Raw genomic sequence first — 13,878 nt, forward strand, 5'->3', positions numbered from 1 at the left:
TGGAAGTGTTACTTTCTTCTGCGTTAGATATACCAGTGACTGTGCATTTCTGGCCTCCCGTCATTGGCCATTTGTGCACAATTATCCTTAGGGAAAACCTTCTAACTCATGCCCTGGTGCCTGCAGAGTAATTGATCCACAGCTTTCAGTACCTTTATACTTGTACATCACGTGTAAGTAATGACTCTTCCATCTTAATTTGATTTTTAATCTATTTTTTTTTTTTTTTTTTAAAGCAATTAATATCCAGTCATGGTGGAGAGGAAATATTGGTCGCAAAAAAGCTGCCAAAAAAAGATGGGCTGTGGATGTCGTTCGAAGGTAAATGCAAGATTGTTATTTGACTGTTCGTTAAATGTAAAATTGAAAATGATCAATTCTTCATTTTTTTTTTTTTTTACCTTGCCTTGCACTAGCCCCCCATTATTGAACACATCTACTAGCACTGGGAAACATTTTATTAAAGGGGTGGTTCACTTTTAAGTTAACTTTTAGTTTCCAAATCTTTCTTTATTGATTTTGAAAAATAAATTTTAAGTTAACTTTTAGTATGTTATAGAAAAACCAATTCTAAGCAACTTTTCAATTGGTCTTCGTTTTTCTTTTTTTTAATAATTTGCTTTTTTCTTCTAATTCTTTCTAACAGTAAATGGGGTCACTTACCCATCTAAAAAACGTGTGCTCCTTAAAACTACAAATGTATTGTTATTGCTACATTTTATTACTTAGCTTTCTATTCAGGCCCTCTTCTATTCATATTCCAGCCTCTTATTCAAATCAGTGCATGGTTGCTGGGGTAATTTGCAAACTGAATTGCTGCTGAATAAAATGATAAATAACTCCACTCAAAAAACCCCAAATAATAAAAAATGAGAACCAATTGCAAATTATAGAATATCACCCTACATCATACTTAAAATTAACTCAAAGTGAACAACCCTTTTAAATGCCATAACCCATAACAATCAGTTTAATAAAAGTGCTATTGTTGAAGAGATCTGTGCAGTCCAGCTCAGATTCATAGAGGGTACAAAAGGAGTTTTTAATAGGTAATTGATCTTTAAGATTGTCAAGGTGTCAGATTATTGCCATAAAGCTTTTTAAGTGAGCCTATATGAACCTGGAATCACTTTAACAGGAAAAAAAAATGCTGATGGCACAGAGGTAGAAACTAGAATTTTGGTATGCAGAGTTGTTTGATTTTCATGTTGTTATAGTACTGTAACATAACATGCCAATTTTCATGCTATAGGTTTGTCAAGGGTTTCATTTACCGCAACAACCCCCGATGCCCAGAGAATGAGTACTTCCTGGATTATATCCGATACTCTTTCTTGATGAATCTAAGGCGTAATATGCCAAAAAGTGTGTTGGATAAATCATGGCCTGTGCCACCCCCATCACTACAAGAGGTGAGTGCAGATAGCAACTTACACAGCAGGGTATCAGATGTAGGAAGTGAGGATCATTGCACATGCCACAAGCTGCTACTAAATAATTTGTGTACCTCTAGAAAGCTTTCTAAAATTCATAAAACCTGCACATGGTTGGACATGCTGACTTATATTTACCATTTATTTAGGGCATTTTTTTTCTTTGTACCTTACTTGGTTAGAATACAATCTTCTTGCTACAATATGACCGTTAAAGTAATAACCAAAATTATACTGAAATTGTGTTCTATTGTATGTTTCCTGCAGGCTTCAGAGCTCTTGAGAGAAATGTGCATGAACAATATGGTGTGGGCTTACTGCAAAAGAATCAGCCCTGAAATGAAACAACAGGTATATTGTCGTCAATATATTTTCATCAGTATTTTGTCGTGCTGCTGGCTTCCGCATCTTGTATGTATGTGCACTGACAGGCAGGCAGTCAGCCTATCAGCACACACATTGTGGATTCAGGCACAAAACATACTTTGTATTGCAATATCCACTCTGTGTTTGCCCTGACAGGTGCAGAAGACAGAGGATTGCCTTTTTTCGCTGGCTTTTATATACCTGCAGACAAAACAACTCATGTGCCATTAACCTTCGTGCCAATGCAAGTTATGCTAGCACAGCACAATGGGGCTGCCTTAGCAAACTCCAATTCAATTTGTATGGTTTAAAAATATAATTATGACCATAATGGTCAAATATTGTGTGGCAGGTACCTTATGTGGCCAGTTTTAGATTTCTGTTTTTTAAACTGTCAAAAATGTAAACCCAATAGGTTTGTGGTATAAGATAAGGATAAACTAAATTTTCTCTTACAATTGACACAGAAGTCGGGGTGTAACTTGAACCACTAGGAGGCAGGACACTAGAAGAAGACAGAAAACGCCTCCCTCTCTAGGCTATACCCCTTGCAGCACGCTAGAGGACTAATTTTTCAAGAGATTTTGTTACTCACAGTTAAGGACACAGACACGCCGTCAGATTCGGGGAGATAAGTCGACAAATCTTCTCTTCTTCGGGGCGACTTATCTCCCCCTAACTGCCTTCCCACCGGCTACAATGGAAATTGCGATTTATTTTCCGAAGTCGGCCGAAGTTTCCTGGTGAGGCATCCCGCCGGCAAGAATGGAACAGGGGGGACAGTTCGGGGAGATTAGTCTCCCCGAAGAAGAGGGGATTTGTCGCCGGGCAATTAATCTCCCCAAATCTGACCTTGTGTCTCTGGCCTAAATCTTTCTCTTCAATCAGTTGAGAGACACAGTATATCCATCCCTGAAAGTGACCATTGTGCATGCATTCAGTCCTGGTTACGGCTTTACTGTATATAATTAGAGTTAAGTTAGACATCCGTTCACTTCTTCATTAGACAAAACAGAGTCCTCTAGGGGGGTTGCAAGAGTAGAGCCTAGAGAGGGAGGAGTTTTCTCTCTTAGTGTCCTGCCTCCTAATGGTCCAAGTTATTCACCATGGCTCCTGTGTCCAGCAGCTGATGGAAGAGAAAGCGATTTAACAGTGAGCACATTTCTCGGATTTTGTACCATTTTTTTTCTGGTACCTTAAAAAAACCTAAATGGGGGTTTAACTGTGTAGTCATTTTACCTTTTGAATATGAAAGAAACTGCAAGCAAACACTGTCTGTGGCTTGTTGGCTGCAAACTTCCATAGTCTTCATTTTGTATAAAAAGCTAATGTGGCCTGTTATGGGCTAAGGATAAAGTCTGACATGAATAAAGAAAAAAGTATTGTCTCTGCAGTATTTTCATGGAATTTGTTGTGTGTTTTTTTTTTTATTCTTGTCATATAAAAGGCATATTCATCTGGGTTCCACACTACTATACATTAACTGTTATTCTCTCTCTCTCTCTCTCTCTGCAGTTGGAACAAAAAGTTGTTGCTAGTGAAATTTTTAAGGATAAAAAAGACAACTACCCTCAAAGTGTTCCAAGACTGTTTATCAACACCAGGCTTGGTAAGTGTAACACCATTAGGCTAATGGCAGACGGGTCATTTTCTCCTCTGGTGTATATACGCCATAAGTAAGAGTAAAGCTAATCTGCTGCCTTCCACTCTGTGTGTGTGTGTGTGTGTGTGTGTGTGTGTGTGTGTGTGTGCGCGCACTTACAGGCATGAGATCAGCTGGTCAGCTAACACAGCAAAGAGATGGAAGACCGGAAACCAGATTTTCCTCTGCTAGTTTTAAATTAGGTGCCAACCCAGAATACTTTCTTCTTAAAAGCAATTTGTTGTCTACCACTATAGATACAAGTTGCTTGAATAATGTAGCATTATGCCTGAGTCTGTGCAGTTTGTCTTTGTAGTTGCATATTGCTCTTTTTAATAAATTTATAAATTTCAGTGCAGGGTCTTTGCAGTTATTTTCCAACACTTCAAATCTACTATACTAGGTATACTTTTGTTTCTAACAACTCTTACTCTGTTTTTACTTTTTGTTTGAAGGTAATGGAGAAATAAATACAAAAATTCTTCAAAATATGGAAAACCAAGCTCTAACAGTAAGCTTCCTTTTTTCTATTTATTTGTCTTATAATTTTGCATGTGTGACATCACTGGTTTTGGCTGTGTTGCTTGTCAATGGTGAAGGTGGGAGAAAAATCACAGTTCTGCACACCTTGCATTGCTTGTCATGAAGAGATTTACATATGTGGTTATTAAATCTGGTTATTACACGGAGTAACAATTTTTACCTTTTCAGTATGCTGTGCCTGTGGTCAAGTACGACCGTAAAGGGTATAAGCCACGGCGGAGACAACTGCTGCTCACACACAATACTGCCTACATTGTGGAAGAAGCCAAACTCAAGCAGAGGATTGATTATGCCAATCTGACTGGTATGCATTTCTGTCCCATTACCTGAATCTTGATCATGCAGTTAAGCCTGAAATGGTATGGAAAATGCTGTTGGTTATCAGTAAGGGTGCTTTCTGTATACTGCTTCCTCTAGCCATCTTTCTTTTTTTAATTTATTTTAATTCTCCTTTCCTACAAATCATTCAGCCTTTTTAATTTTATTTCTGTGATATTTTTCTTTCTTTTGCCTAAAACTAGGCCCTCGCCATGTTCACAATACTAGACACTTCAGTGTGTTTTTTTTTTTTTTTTGGCTCATTTGTTTTAGTGGTGGTTTCCATCTGTGGGTGATTTGCCTCAGTTCCTAGTGCTATTTGATATTATCAGCTGGTCTCCAGACCTTCTGAGCTTGCTGCCTTGGTTGTATGATAGAGAGAAAAATGCTATATAAGCAATCGGGGATACAGTTAACACTTCATCTTTATCTATCTATCTATCTAGTGAATGATTGTATAATACTCTGTACATAACACCTAGCCCTAGAATTCTAGAGCATAAACTGTTTATATCAACAAGTATCATCTATTCCTAAAGACACTGGGTAAAACAGGGGAATATACTGCTGGGTCCATGTCATTCTTCTCTGACATTCTTATCCTAGCCTCCAGCTTCAGTTTCCAGTCAAGAGCAGGCAATCAAGTATAATTTCCTAAAAGGGAGCAGGCAAAACTGAGAGCCAAAACTTAGAAAGAGTAGGTTCCACCCTCTGTTAGCCTCTTTATTCTTCCTCATAAGGCAGAAGGTGCAAAAGTGAAATGATAAAATGGAAAGGAAAATGTGCTTTTCTCTAGGTCTGCTTGGGGGACACAGAGACAGTGGGGTATAGCTGGAACCACTAGGAGGCAGGACACAATAAAAAAATAGAAACTTGACCCCTCCTCCTCCTGCTATACCCCTCCTCTGTAGGCAGAGACACTCAGTTTCGTTGTGTCCTCAGGAGGTTAGGACCGTCTCCTGCATTCAGGAGTATTTTACTATTTATTTTTATTTTTATTTTTATTTCATTACAATTCCTTCACATATGGATATGGAGCTGGACAGCTACACTGAGTAGTCTGATCCATTACTTGAGGATGTCACCGGGGTCTCTTGTGCTGTGCACTGACCATCCAGCATTGATTCCCTCCCTCTGACATACAGAGAGGATGCGCTGGCCGGGACACAGGGCTGAGGTATAGCCAGGTTCATCCTGTGGCTCAATCCTCCTTATATGCCCCAAGGATCCCTACACTACAGTCTGGGAACTCCTGCCGTGGCTCATTTAAGGTAAGCATATATCCTTAATAGCAGCCTATTCACTCTCTGAGCCCCCCTCCCCCCTGCACAAACCATCTGCCTTGCACAGCAGTATAGGAGACTTTGCTACAACCTGCAGGTCACTAGTTCAGACCCAGGCAGTATGTTAATCAGCCTCCAGCAAACACACAGGCACTTGATAAAGGGCTTCTGGCCTGAAACATGTTGTGTGCAATAAAGAGCACCTAGCAGCAAGGTCTGCCTTTTCACCTGCTTTCTCTCAGTACTCTAACTAATTGGTTAATTTCCTACACCTGGAGCGGGTGTGGCTTACTGAGATTGAGAGCACAGCTGCCAAATCATCTCTACAAATTGTCCAGAATGGGAATGACACTTATGTTTTTCTACTGTCCTCACTGTCAGCAGCGCAAGAGAGTTATTGTGGGCTTAACACCAGTTGCGCACCACTATTTTACAAGAGACTTCACCAAGGCTGTCTTTCACTCTACCTGGGGAGGCAACAGCTGGGGCAGATTTTGCACTTACTGTATGTGCACCCTGTGTGCAACCCAAAAAGTGCGCGCCAGTGCCTTATGCACCAGTTTTCTAAGGTGTGCGTCTGCACCATATGTCACTGCTAGGGGAGGGGCCATTCTTGGCACTCTCCATTGTGCGCCCAGGCAGCTACTTCCCATTGATTCTGGAGTAGGTTCCATTACTAGCAGACTCACCACACTGGGCAGAACTTTTTCCCAGCTTCTCTGCAGCGCAGCCCCCCCCCTGTTTATACTAAGAACACAACAGGGCAGTACTTCTGACACAGTGGGGTTTTTAGCTAATGCCACAGGGCAGCAGGCTTTGTAATTACTGCCTTATCAGCCTTTACTCCCCTCCAAGGCTTTACTCCCAGCAGTACCCTGGGGAGGCATTTTCAGTTATATATATATCCTACATTATATATATTGTTAACTTAATTCCTCTCTTACAGGAACAGCTTGTGTACACCATGTCTGAAGGTACAGGTGATAACCTTTTTTCCAGGCCAGCAACTACTTCATCGGTTAAGTATTTAGCTTGTGCCAAATGCCGCATCTGGTCACAAGGACCCTCTGTGTTCCACATGCAAGCCACCTGAGGCAGTTTCGGAAACATCAGAACTCCGTCCTCAGGTAAGCCAAGCCTCCCATGGGGACCCATCAGGCCAGCCCCGGGACTCCACCCCCCTGGACCCCCAGCCTCCCCCAGAATGGGCATCTAAGCTTGCCGCCGGCATTCCTAAATTGGTGGAGTCCCGTGGCTAGATAAGCCTCGGCCTAAGCCTCCAAAATGTAGAGCCCCCTCTCCTTCCGAGGATGAATGTGAGCCGGAGTCCATCACTACTTCATCCCTGCCGCCTGACTCCGAGGAGGATCCGGCTCTGTCTTGATGGTGAACTATCTCACAGTTCCGACCCAGAGTAAGGGGAATCCCCCCAAACTCTCCTCCGAGGCCATTGATTCCCTCATTTCAGTATTGGAGACCCTTCACTTAAAGGAGCCTGAACCTAGTTGCAGTACCTCCTTGTTTAAGCGCCGCAGCAGGTCAGCAGGTCCTCACATTCCTTTCCTCTCTCATGCTCAACTCGAGCAAATTATACAACAGGAATGGTTCAAGCCAGAGGGATGTTTCCAGGCTAACCGCAGTTTTTCTCAAACTATATCCTTTTCCACAGGAACTAACGGAAAAGTGGACCTCCCCACCTTCAGTGGACGCGCCTGTCTCTCGACTATCTAAGGGCACTGCTTTACCAGTTCCTGATGCAGCCTCCTTCAAGTACTCCATGGACAAGAAGCTTGAGGGCATTCTAAGTTCCCTCTTCTCTGCTTCAGGTACCTCCCTTCGGCCTGTCCTAGACTCGGCTTGGGTAAGTAGAGCCGTCCAAACTTGGTCAGACGCCTTATGCCGAGCGATTGCCACAAGGGTCCCCCATGAAGAACTCGCTCATTTGGCCTCGCAAATCAAGGAGGCTTACTACCTATGTGAAGCCTCCCTCGATGCGCTACAGGTGATTAGCAGAACTTTAGCCGACTTGACTTGTCGGTATCGGTTCGCAGATCTCTCTGGATGAAACTGCGGACTTGTCTTCAAAAAAGTCTCTCACGACACTCCACCACCTGCAGAGGACGCTTCAGTGGAAGGTCCAGGCCATCCTGGCAGTCCCGCAAGTCCACGTCTGCATTACTCACCCCTTCTTCCCTTCAGCGACTCAGCCGTAGGGGGGGGGAGACTTTGCAGGTTTGCCGACTCCTGGAAGAATCTGACGCAAGACGCCTGGGTACACAAGGTCGTGAGTCAGGGCTACCACCTAGAATTCGCTTCTCTCCCGCCCCACCGGTTCTTCATGTCCAGATATCCTCAGGGGCATCAAAAGGCTCAGGCGCTGCACGACTCGATCGGCAAGCTTATCTGTTCAGAGGTCATCATCCCTTTTCCGACTGAGGAGAGATTCCGAGGCTATTACTCAAACTTGTTTGTAGTTCCCAAGAAGGATGGATCTGTTCGGCCAATCCTGGACCTCAAGGAACTCTATACTTTCATTCGACCGCGAAGGTTAAAGTTGCAATCCCTCAGGTCTGTCATCGCGGCCCCAATTTTCTGTCCCCATCAGAGATTCTTGCGATTTGCCTTCCAAAATCGCCACTTCCAACTCACAGACCTTCCCCTTGGCCTGAACTCGGCCCCTCGTGTCTTTACCAAGATTATGTCGGTGGCCACTGCTCTAATCCGCACCAGGGGGATCTCCATAACTCCTTATCTGGACAATCTCCTGATCAAGGCACCTTAATTTGCAGTGGCCCAGCAGGCGTTGCACTTCACCATGGTTCAATTACAGGAGTTTGGTTGGTTCATCAACCTGGACAAGTCCTCGTTAACCCCAAGCCAATCCATGGTCTTCCTCTGGATGCAGTTCAACACCCAGACACAAACTCTCCCAGTGACAAGGTCCAGCATTTGCGGACCCTCGTGCGGTCTCTCCTCTCGAAGTCCCACACCGCAAGATTCTACATGAAGGTGTTGGGAGTCATGGTTTCGATGATAGAATCAGTTCCCTTCACCCAACGTCACCTCAGGGAGCTTCAGTGGAATATTCTTGCGGCCTGGAGGCACAAATCCCTTCTCCTGGAATTTCGTTTATCCCGCATGACTCGAGTCTCTCTTCTCTGGTTGATGCAAACCAGTCACCTGACCAGGGGCAGACCCCTAGGGGATCCACAATGGTGACTGCTCACCACAGATGCAAGCCTCTCCGGTTGGGGAGCAGTGCAGAGGGTCGGTCAGCGCAGGGTCGCTGGTCTCTATCGGAACAATGTCTTCACATCAACCTTCTTGAGATACAGGCAATCCGACTCGCCTGTCAGCCATCTTCATTCCAGGTCTCTTAAACTGGGAAGCAGATTATCTCAGCAGACATCCCTAGATCCTTGCAAATGGCCTGTAAAGGACAACATCTTCCACAAGATCACTCAAAGATGGGGGACGCCAGAGGTCGATCACAATCGTAAAGTTCCTCTCTACTTTGCAAGGTCCAGGGACCCTCTGGCGGCAGACGCCCTCACCTCTCCCTGGGACTTCCATCTTGCGTTCATTCCAAGAAAGATCAAGAAACTTCAGAGAGAACTCATACTCTCATCCTCATAGCTCCAACATGGCCCCGTAGATCCTGGGTCTAGGATCTAGTACATCTCTCAGTAGAGGAACCTTGGCCTCTCATCCTGGACCTTCTCTCTCAGGGTCCAATCCTTCACCACTGTCCTGCCACCCTCAATTTGATGGCGTGGCTACTGAAACTGCGATCCTAAGACAGAAGGGGTTCTCTGACACTGTCATTCTACCATGCGTGCAGCCCGCAAACCGGTCTCCGCCAAGACGTACCATTGGGTCTGGTTCACTTTCCATTGGTGGTGCCAATGTAATGGTTTCAATTCACTGAAGTTTTCCACTCCACTCCTTCTGGCCTTATACAGGAGGGACTGTCCCTGCACATGTCCCTCGGATCACTGAAATCTCAGTTTTCGGCACTTCCATCCTGTTCCAAAGACCTCTCGCCTTGTTCCCAGATGTAAGGATTTTTCTTCAGGGAATGGCCCACATAAAGTGCCCTGTACTTTCACCGGTGCCAAATTGGGACTTAACCCTAGTCCTACGTGCCCTGCAACACGCTCCCTTTAAACCCATGGATTCTATTCCACTTCAGTGGCTCACATGGAAAACAGTTTTTTCTGCTGGCTATTGCCTCAGCACGGAGAGTATCTGAGATCTCTGCCCAATCCTGTAGGTCTCCTCTGTTGACCTTCCACAACGACAGGGCAGTACTTCATACTTCTCCCTCTTTTCTTCCCAAGGTGGTTTCCACTTTCCACCTCAACCAGGAAATTACGATTCCTACCCTCTGCCCATCCCTTTCCAATGCGAAGGAAGCAGCACTGCACACCCTCGACCCCGTTAGGGCCCTCAAGTTTTACCTGCACCGGGTCGAGGACATCCGTCTATCGGAATCCTTGTCCTTAGACCACCATATCCTGATGGATACAGCAGGCCATCCAGAGATCCTATTCATCACAGGGTCAGGTTCCCCCAGATCAATCAGGGCACATTCCGCCAGAGGGCTTTTCGAAAATAAGCCTCAGCGGAACAAGGCTGCAACGTGGACTTCAATCCATACTTTTGCCAAATTTTACCAGTTTGGCACCTTGTGGCATCTGACACCCACTATGGCAGGAAGGTACTTCAGGCTGCAGTGGCTGGTTCCACGTAGGCCTCTACTTCCCGCCCTAGATTCAGGGGACAGCTTTGGTACGTCCCCACTGTCTCTGTGTCCCCCAAGCAGACCTAGAGAAAAGGAGATTTTGTGTACTCACCGTTAAATCTCTTTCTCTTCAGTCGCTTGGGGGACACAGGGCTTCCCTCCCTGAATAGAGGCCTTCTCTTGGCTTCAGACTGTTCTTCTTGTAATTAGTTATCGGATTTTCTGTTGATTATTGATAACCTCCTGTTTCTCCTTTGGTACGAACTGAGTGTCTCTGCCTACAGAGGAGGGGTATAGCAGGAGGAGGAGGGGTCAAGTTTCTATTTTTTTATTGTGTCCTGCCTCCTAGTGGTTCCAGCTATACCCCACTGTCTCTGTGTCCCCCAAGCGACTGAAGAGAAAGAGATTTAACGGTGAGTACACAAAATCTCCTTTTACTGCTTACGAAGAAAATTTTGATTATACCAAGCCTTGATGGTGAGGCTGATATACACACTTTATAATATGCAGCATCTTTTCCTTCCATCCAAATTTTGAGTGCTCTGTTAATTTTTAGGGCGTGGTTTCTCTTGTGACATGGAAGGAGAAAGATTTTTACTAGGCCCAATACTGTGGTAATCCCTATGGTTCGGGGAGGGTTGGCTTTATTTTATTATTTACTTATTTCCTGGTATGAAGGTGACACAGGTAGAACATACAAACTCCTTACAGATGGTGCTCACGTGTGAATCAAACTCTGAATCCCAGCTCAATTAATATTGCCATTTGTTTGCAAGAAAAGAAAACACAGCATAACAGCATAGCAAATATTAACAAGCCTTTAATTTAATTTGATTTGTCTTATGGGGCAGTGTTTCTGATCCTTTTGTATATTTAGAATGTCTGTAATAATGCAAAACAGGAGTACTTTTGTTTGTAGGAAAGGAAACATATAGCCATGAACACTAGAAAAGACAGTCACTGGGTCTGTTCTCTGTTCTGCAGGTATCTCAGTCAGCAGTTTAAGTGACAACCTTTTTGTGCTCCATGTGAAATGTGAAGATAACAAGCAAAAGGTAAGTCACCAAAATCTGTCCTTCTGATACTTTTTGCCTGTGCACTTTTGAATGTGCCCCACCAAAGTAACATGAAATCTTCTAAATGCACACAAATTCTAATAGGTTAGCTAACATAGTAAGTTAAGTTGGAGAAAAAACGCATGTCAATCAAGTGCAAACTTTTAAGTCTATATATAACCTTCCTAAATGATAGTTGATCCAGAGAAAGGCAAAAATAAAAAACATTTGAAGCCTCAAAAGGGAAAAAAATCCTTTCTGGCTCCAAGATGGCAATCGGACTAGTCCCTAGATGAACTTTTACTATGAGCTTTCTTCCATAACCCTGTATTCCCTCCCTTCCTAAAAAGCCATCCAACCCCTTCTTAAAGCTATCTAATGTATCAGCCTGTACGACTGATTCGGCGAGAGAATTCCACATCTTCACAGCTCACTGTTAAAAACTCATTCCAAATATTTAGACGGAACCTCTTTTCTTTTAATCAGAATTGGTGACCTTGTGTCACCTGGAAGGACCTACTGGTAAATAAAGCATTAGAGAGATTATTATATGATCCCATATATATTTATACATAGTTATCATACCACCCCATAAGCACCTCTTCTGCAGAGTGAACAACCCCAACTTGGCCAGTCTTTCCTCATAGCTAAGATTTTCCATATCTTTTACCAGCTTAGTTGTCTTTCTCTGCACCCCCTCTTAATACAATAATGTCCTGTTTGAGTGATGGAGACCAAAACTATACTGCATATTCTAGATGGGGCCTTACCAGCACTCTGTACAGTGGAAGAATAAACCCCTCCTCCCCTGAGTATTTGCCCTTTTAATACAGCTCAAGACTTTATTTGCCCTTGATGCTGCTGACTGACATTGCTTGCCACAGCCAAGTTTATCATCTACAAGGACTCTAATGCCCTTTTCCATTATAGATTTGCCTAGTGCAGTGCCATTAAGAGTATATGGTGCATGAATTTACATTATTAACATTGAATCTCATTTGCCACTTAGCTGCCCAGATTGCCAGTTTGTCAAGATCATGTTGCAAGGATGCCAGATCCTGGATGGAATTAATTGGGCTGGATAGTTTTGTGTCATCTGCAAACACTGATACATTACTTACAATACCCTCCCCCAAGTCATTTGTGAACAAGTTAAATAAAAGTGGACCCAATACCGAGCCCTTATTTCAACTTCTACTTGAACCTTATTTCAAGTAGAGAATGTACCATTAACCACCCTCTGTACCCGATCCTGTAGCCAGTTTTTTATACATGTGCAAACGACTTCATTATGTGTGTCATTTGTGGGGCACGGTATCACACTTTGGCAAAATCCAAATAGATCACATGTACTCCCCCCCCCCCCCGTCCACCATCTTACTTACCTCATCATAAAAAGCAATCTGAAAGCCATGCTGATTATTGGTCATAATGCCATTCACTAGAACAACATTTTGAATGTGTTCCCTTAGCAGATGTCAAACTTACTGGCCTATACTTGCCAGGCTGAGATCGTAATCCCCTTTTAAATATTGGGATGACATCAGCTTTCCTCCAATCCATAGGTACCGTACCAGATGTAAACGAATCTGAGGAAATCTTAAATAGGGGCCGGTCTGAAACTGAACTAAGCTCTCTTAGAACCCTAGGGTGTATGTCATCTGGCCCTGGCGCCAAACTGTATTATCTTGAGTCAGCCACTGACTAGATTGAGCTGAGCCAACAGTGCAGCTATGGTCACAGCTACTGCTTTGTGCACTCCTCAGTGGGACAGTTCCAGAGTTTGGATATACCAACAGTACATGGGCCATTTCAAACATTTTGCTATGAGTTGTAGCTTTGTGGGAAAGGATTAAACAATACAAATCACCTATCCATTAACTTTTCAATGTTTTCAAGCAAGTTATTTTTTAGTTCAATCAGTGGTCTTGTGCAATAACTCCCAGCATGAAATTGCACTTTTCAGTTGAAGGTGTTCATAAGATGCATACTCGGGTTTTTAGACCAATTCGGGAGCTAATCTGCTAGAAAATGTGGCCATTCTAGGGTCCTCCCTGACCTTTATCTGGCATTTTTGATTTCCCCACCTGATCGCAGGCTCTATCTGCTGCTTGATGCAGTCCTTGTCCATCGGCTTCTATTCCCGTCATGGTAATCTGATCGTTTGGCCTTGGGGAAAGGGGAAAGATCCACTAGTTTGGCTAAATAAGTGGTGTTGGTAAGCAAAGGGCCAACAGAACCTACGTGTAATGAATGCAACAGATCTACTACAGATACCACTTTAAATATAACGGCATCACTTCAACTTTAGGGTAGCCGGTATCTGATTCAAACTTAGCTCTTGGCTTAAGATATCCTTTTCATTGTTATGGTTTTTAGGGAGATGTAGTGCTTCAGAGTGATCATGTCATTGAAACCCTGACGAAAATCGCCATAACTGCTGAGAAAATCCATAACATTAACATCATTCAGGGCAGGTACGTTCAACCTTCTC

The 13,878-nt window shown here is 43.7% G+C and overlaps 1 protein-coding gene across 2 annotated transcripts in view; it reads left to right on the forward strand.

The window, feature by feature from the left end:
- Window positions 1-13,878, forward strand: part of myo1c.S (myosin IC S homeolog) — a 108,875-nt gene that overhangs the window by 92,330 nt on the left and 2,667 nt on the right. For both annotated transcript variants that reach the window (NM_001089984.1, XM_018248156.2), the window contains 8 exon segments: window positions 237-321; window positions 1,253-1,412; window positions 1,701-1,784; window positions 3,315-3,408; window positions 3,897-3,952; window positions 4,153-4,288; window positions 11,314-11,384; window positions 13,764-13,861. In NM_001089984.1, the coding sequence (NP_001083453.1) occupies window positions 237-321; window positions 1,253-1,412; window positions 1,701-1,784; window positions 3,315-3,408; window positions 3,897-3,952; window positions 4,153-4,288; window positions 11,314-11,384; window positions 13,764-13,861 (784 nt within the window).

The sequence above is a fragment of the Xenopus laevis genome, chromosome 2S (genome assembly GCF_017654675.1).
Source record: "Xenopus laevis strain J_2021 chromosome 2S, Xenopus_laevis_v10.1, whole genome shotgun sequence".
Taxonomy (NCBI): domain Eukaryota; kingdom Metazoa; phylum Chordata; class Amphibia; order Anura; family Pipidae; genus Xenopus; species Xenopus laevis.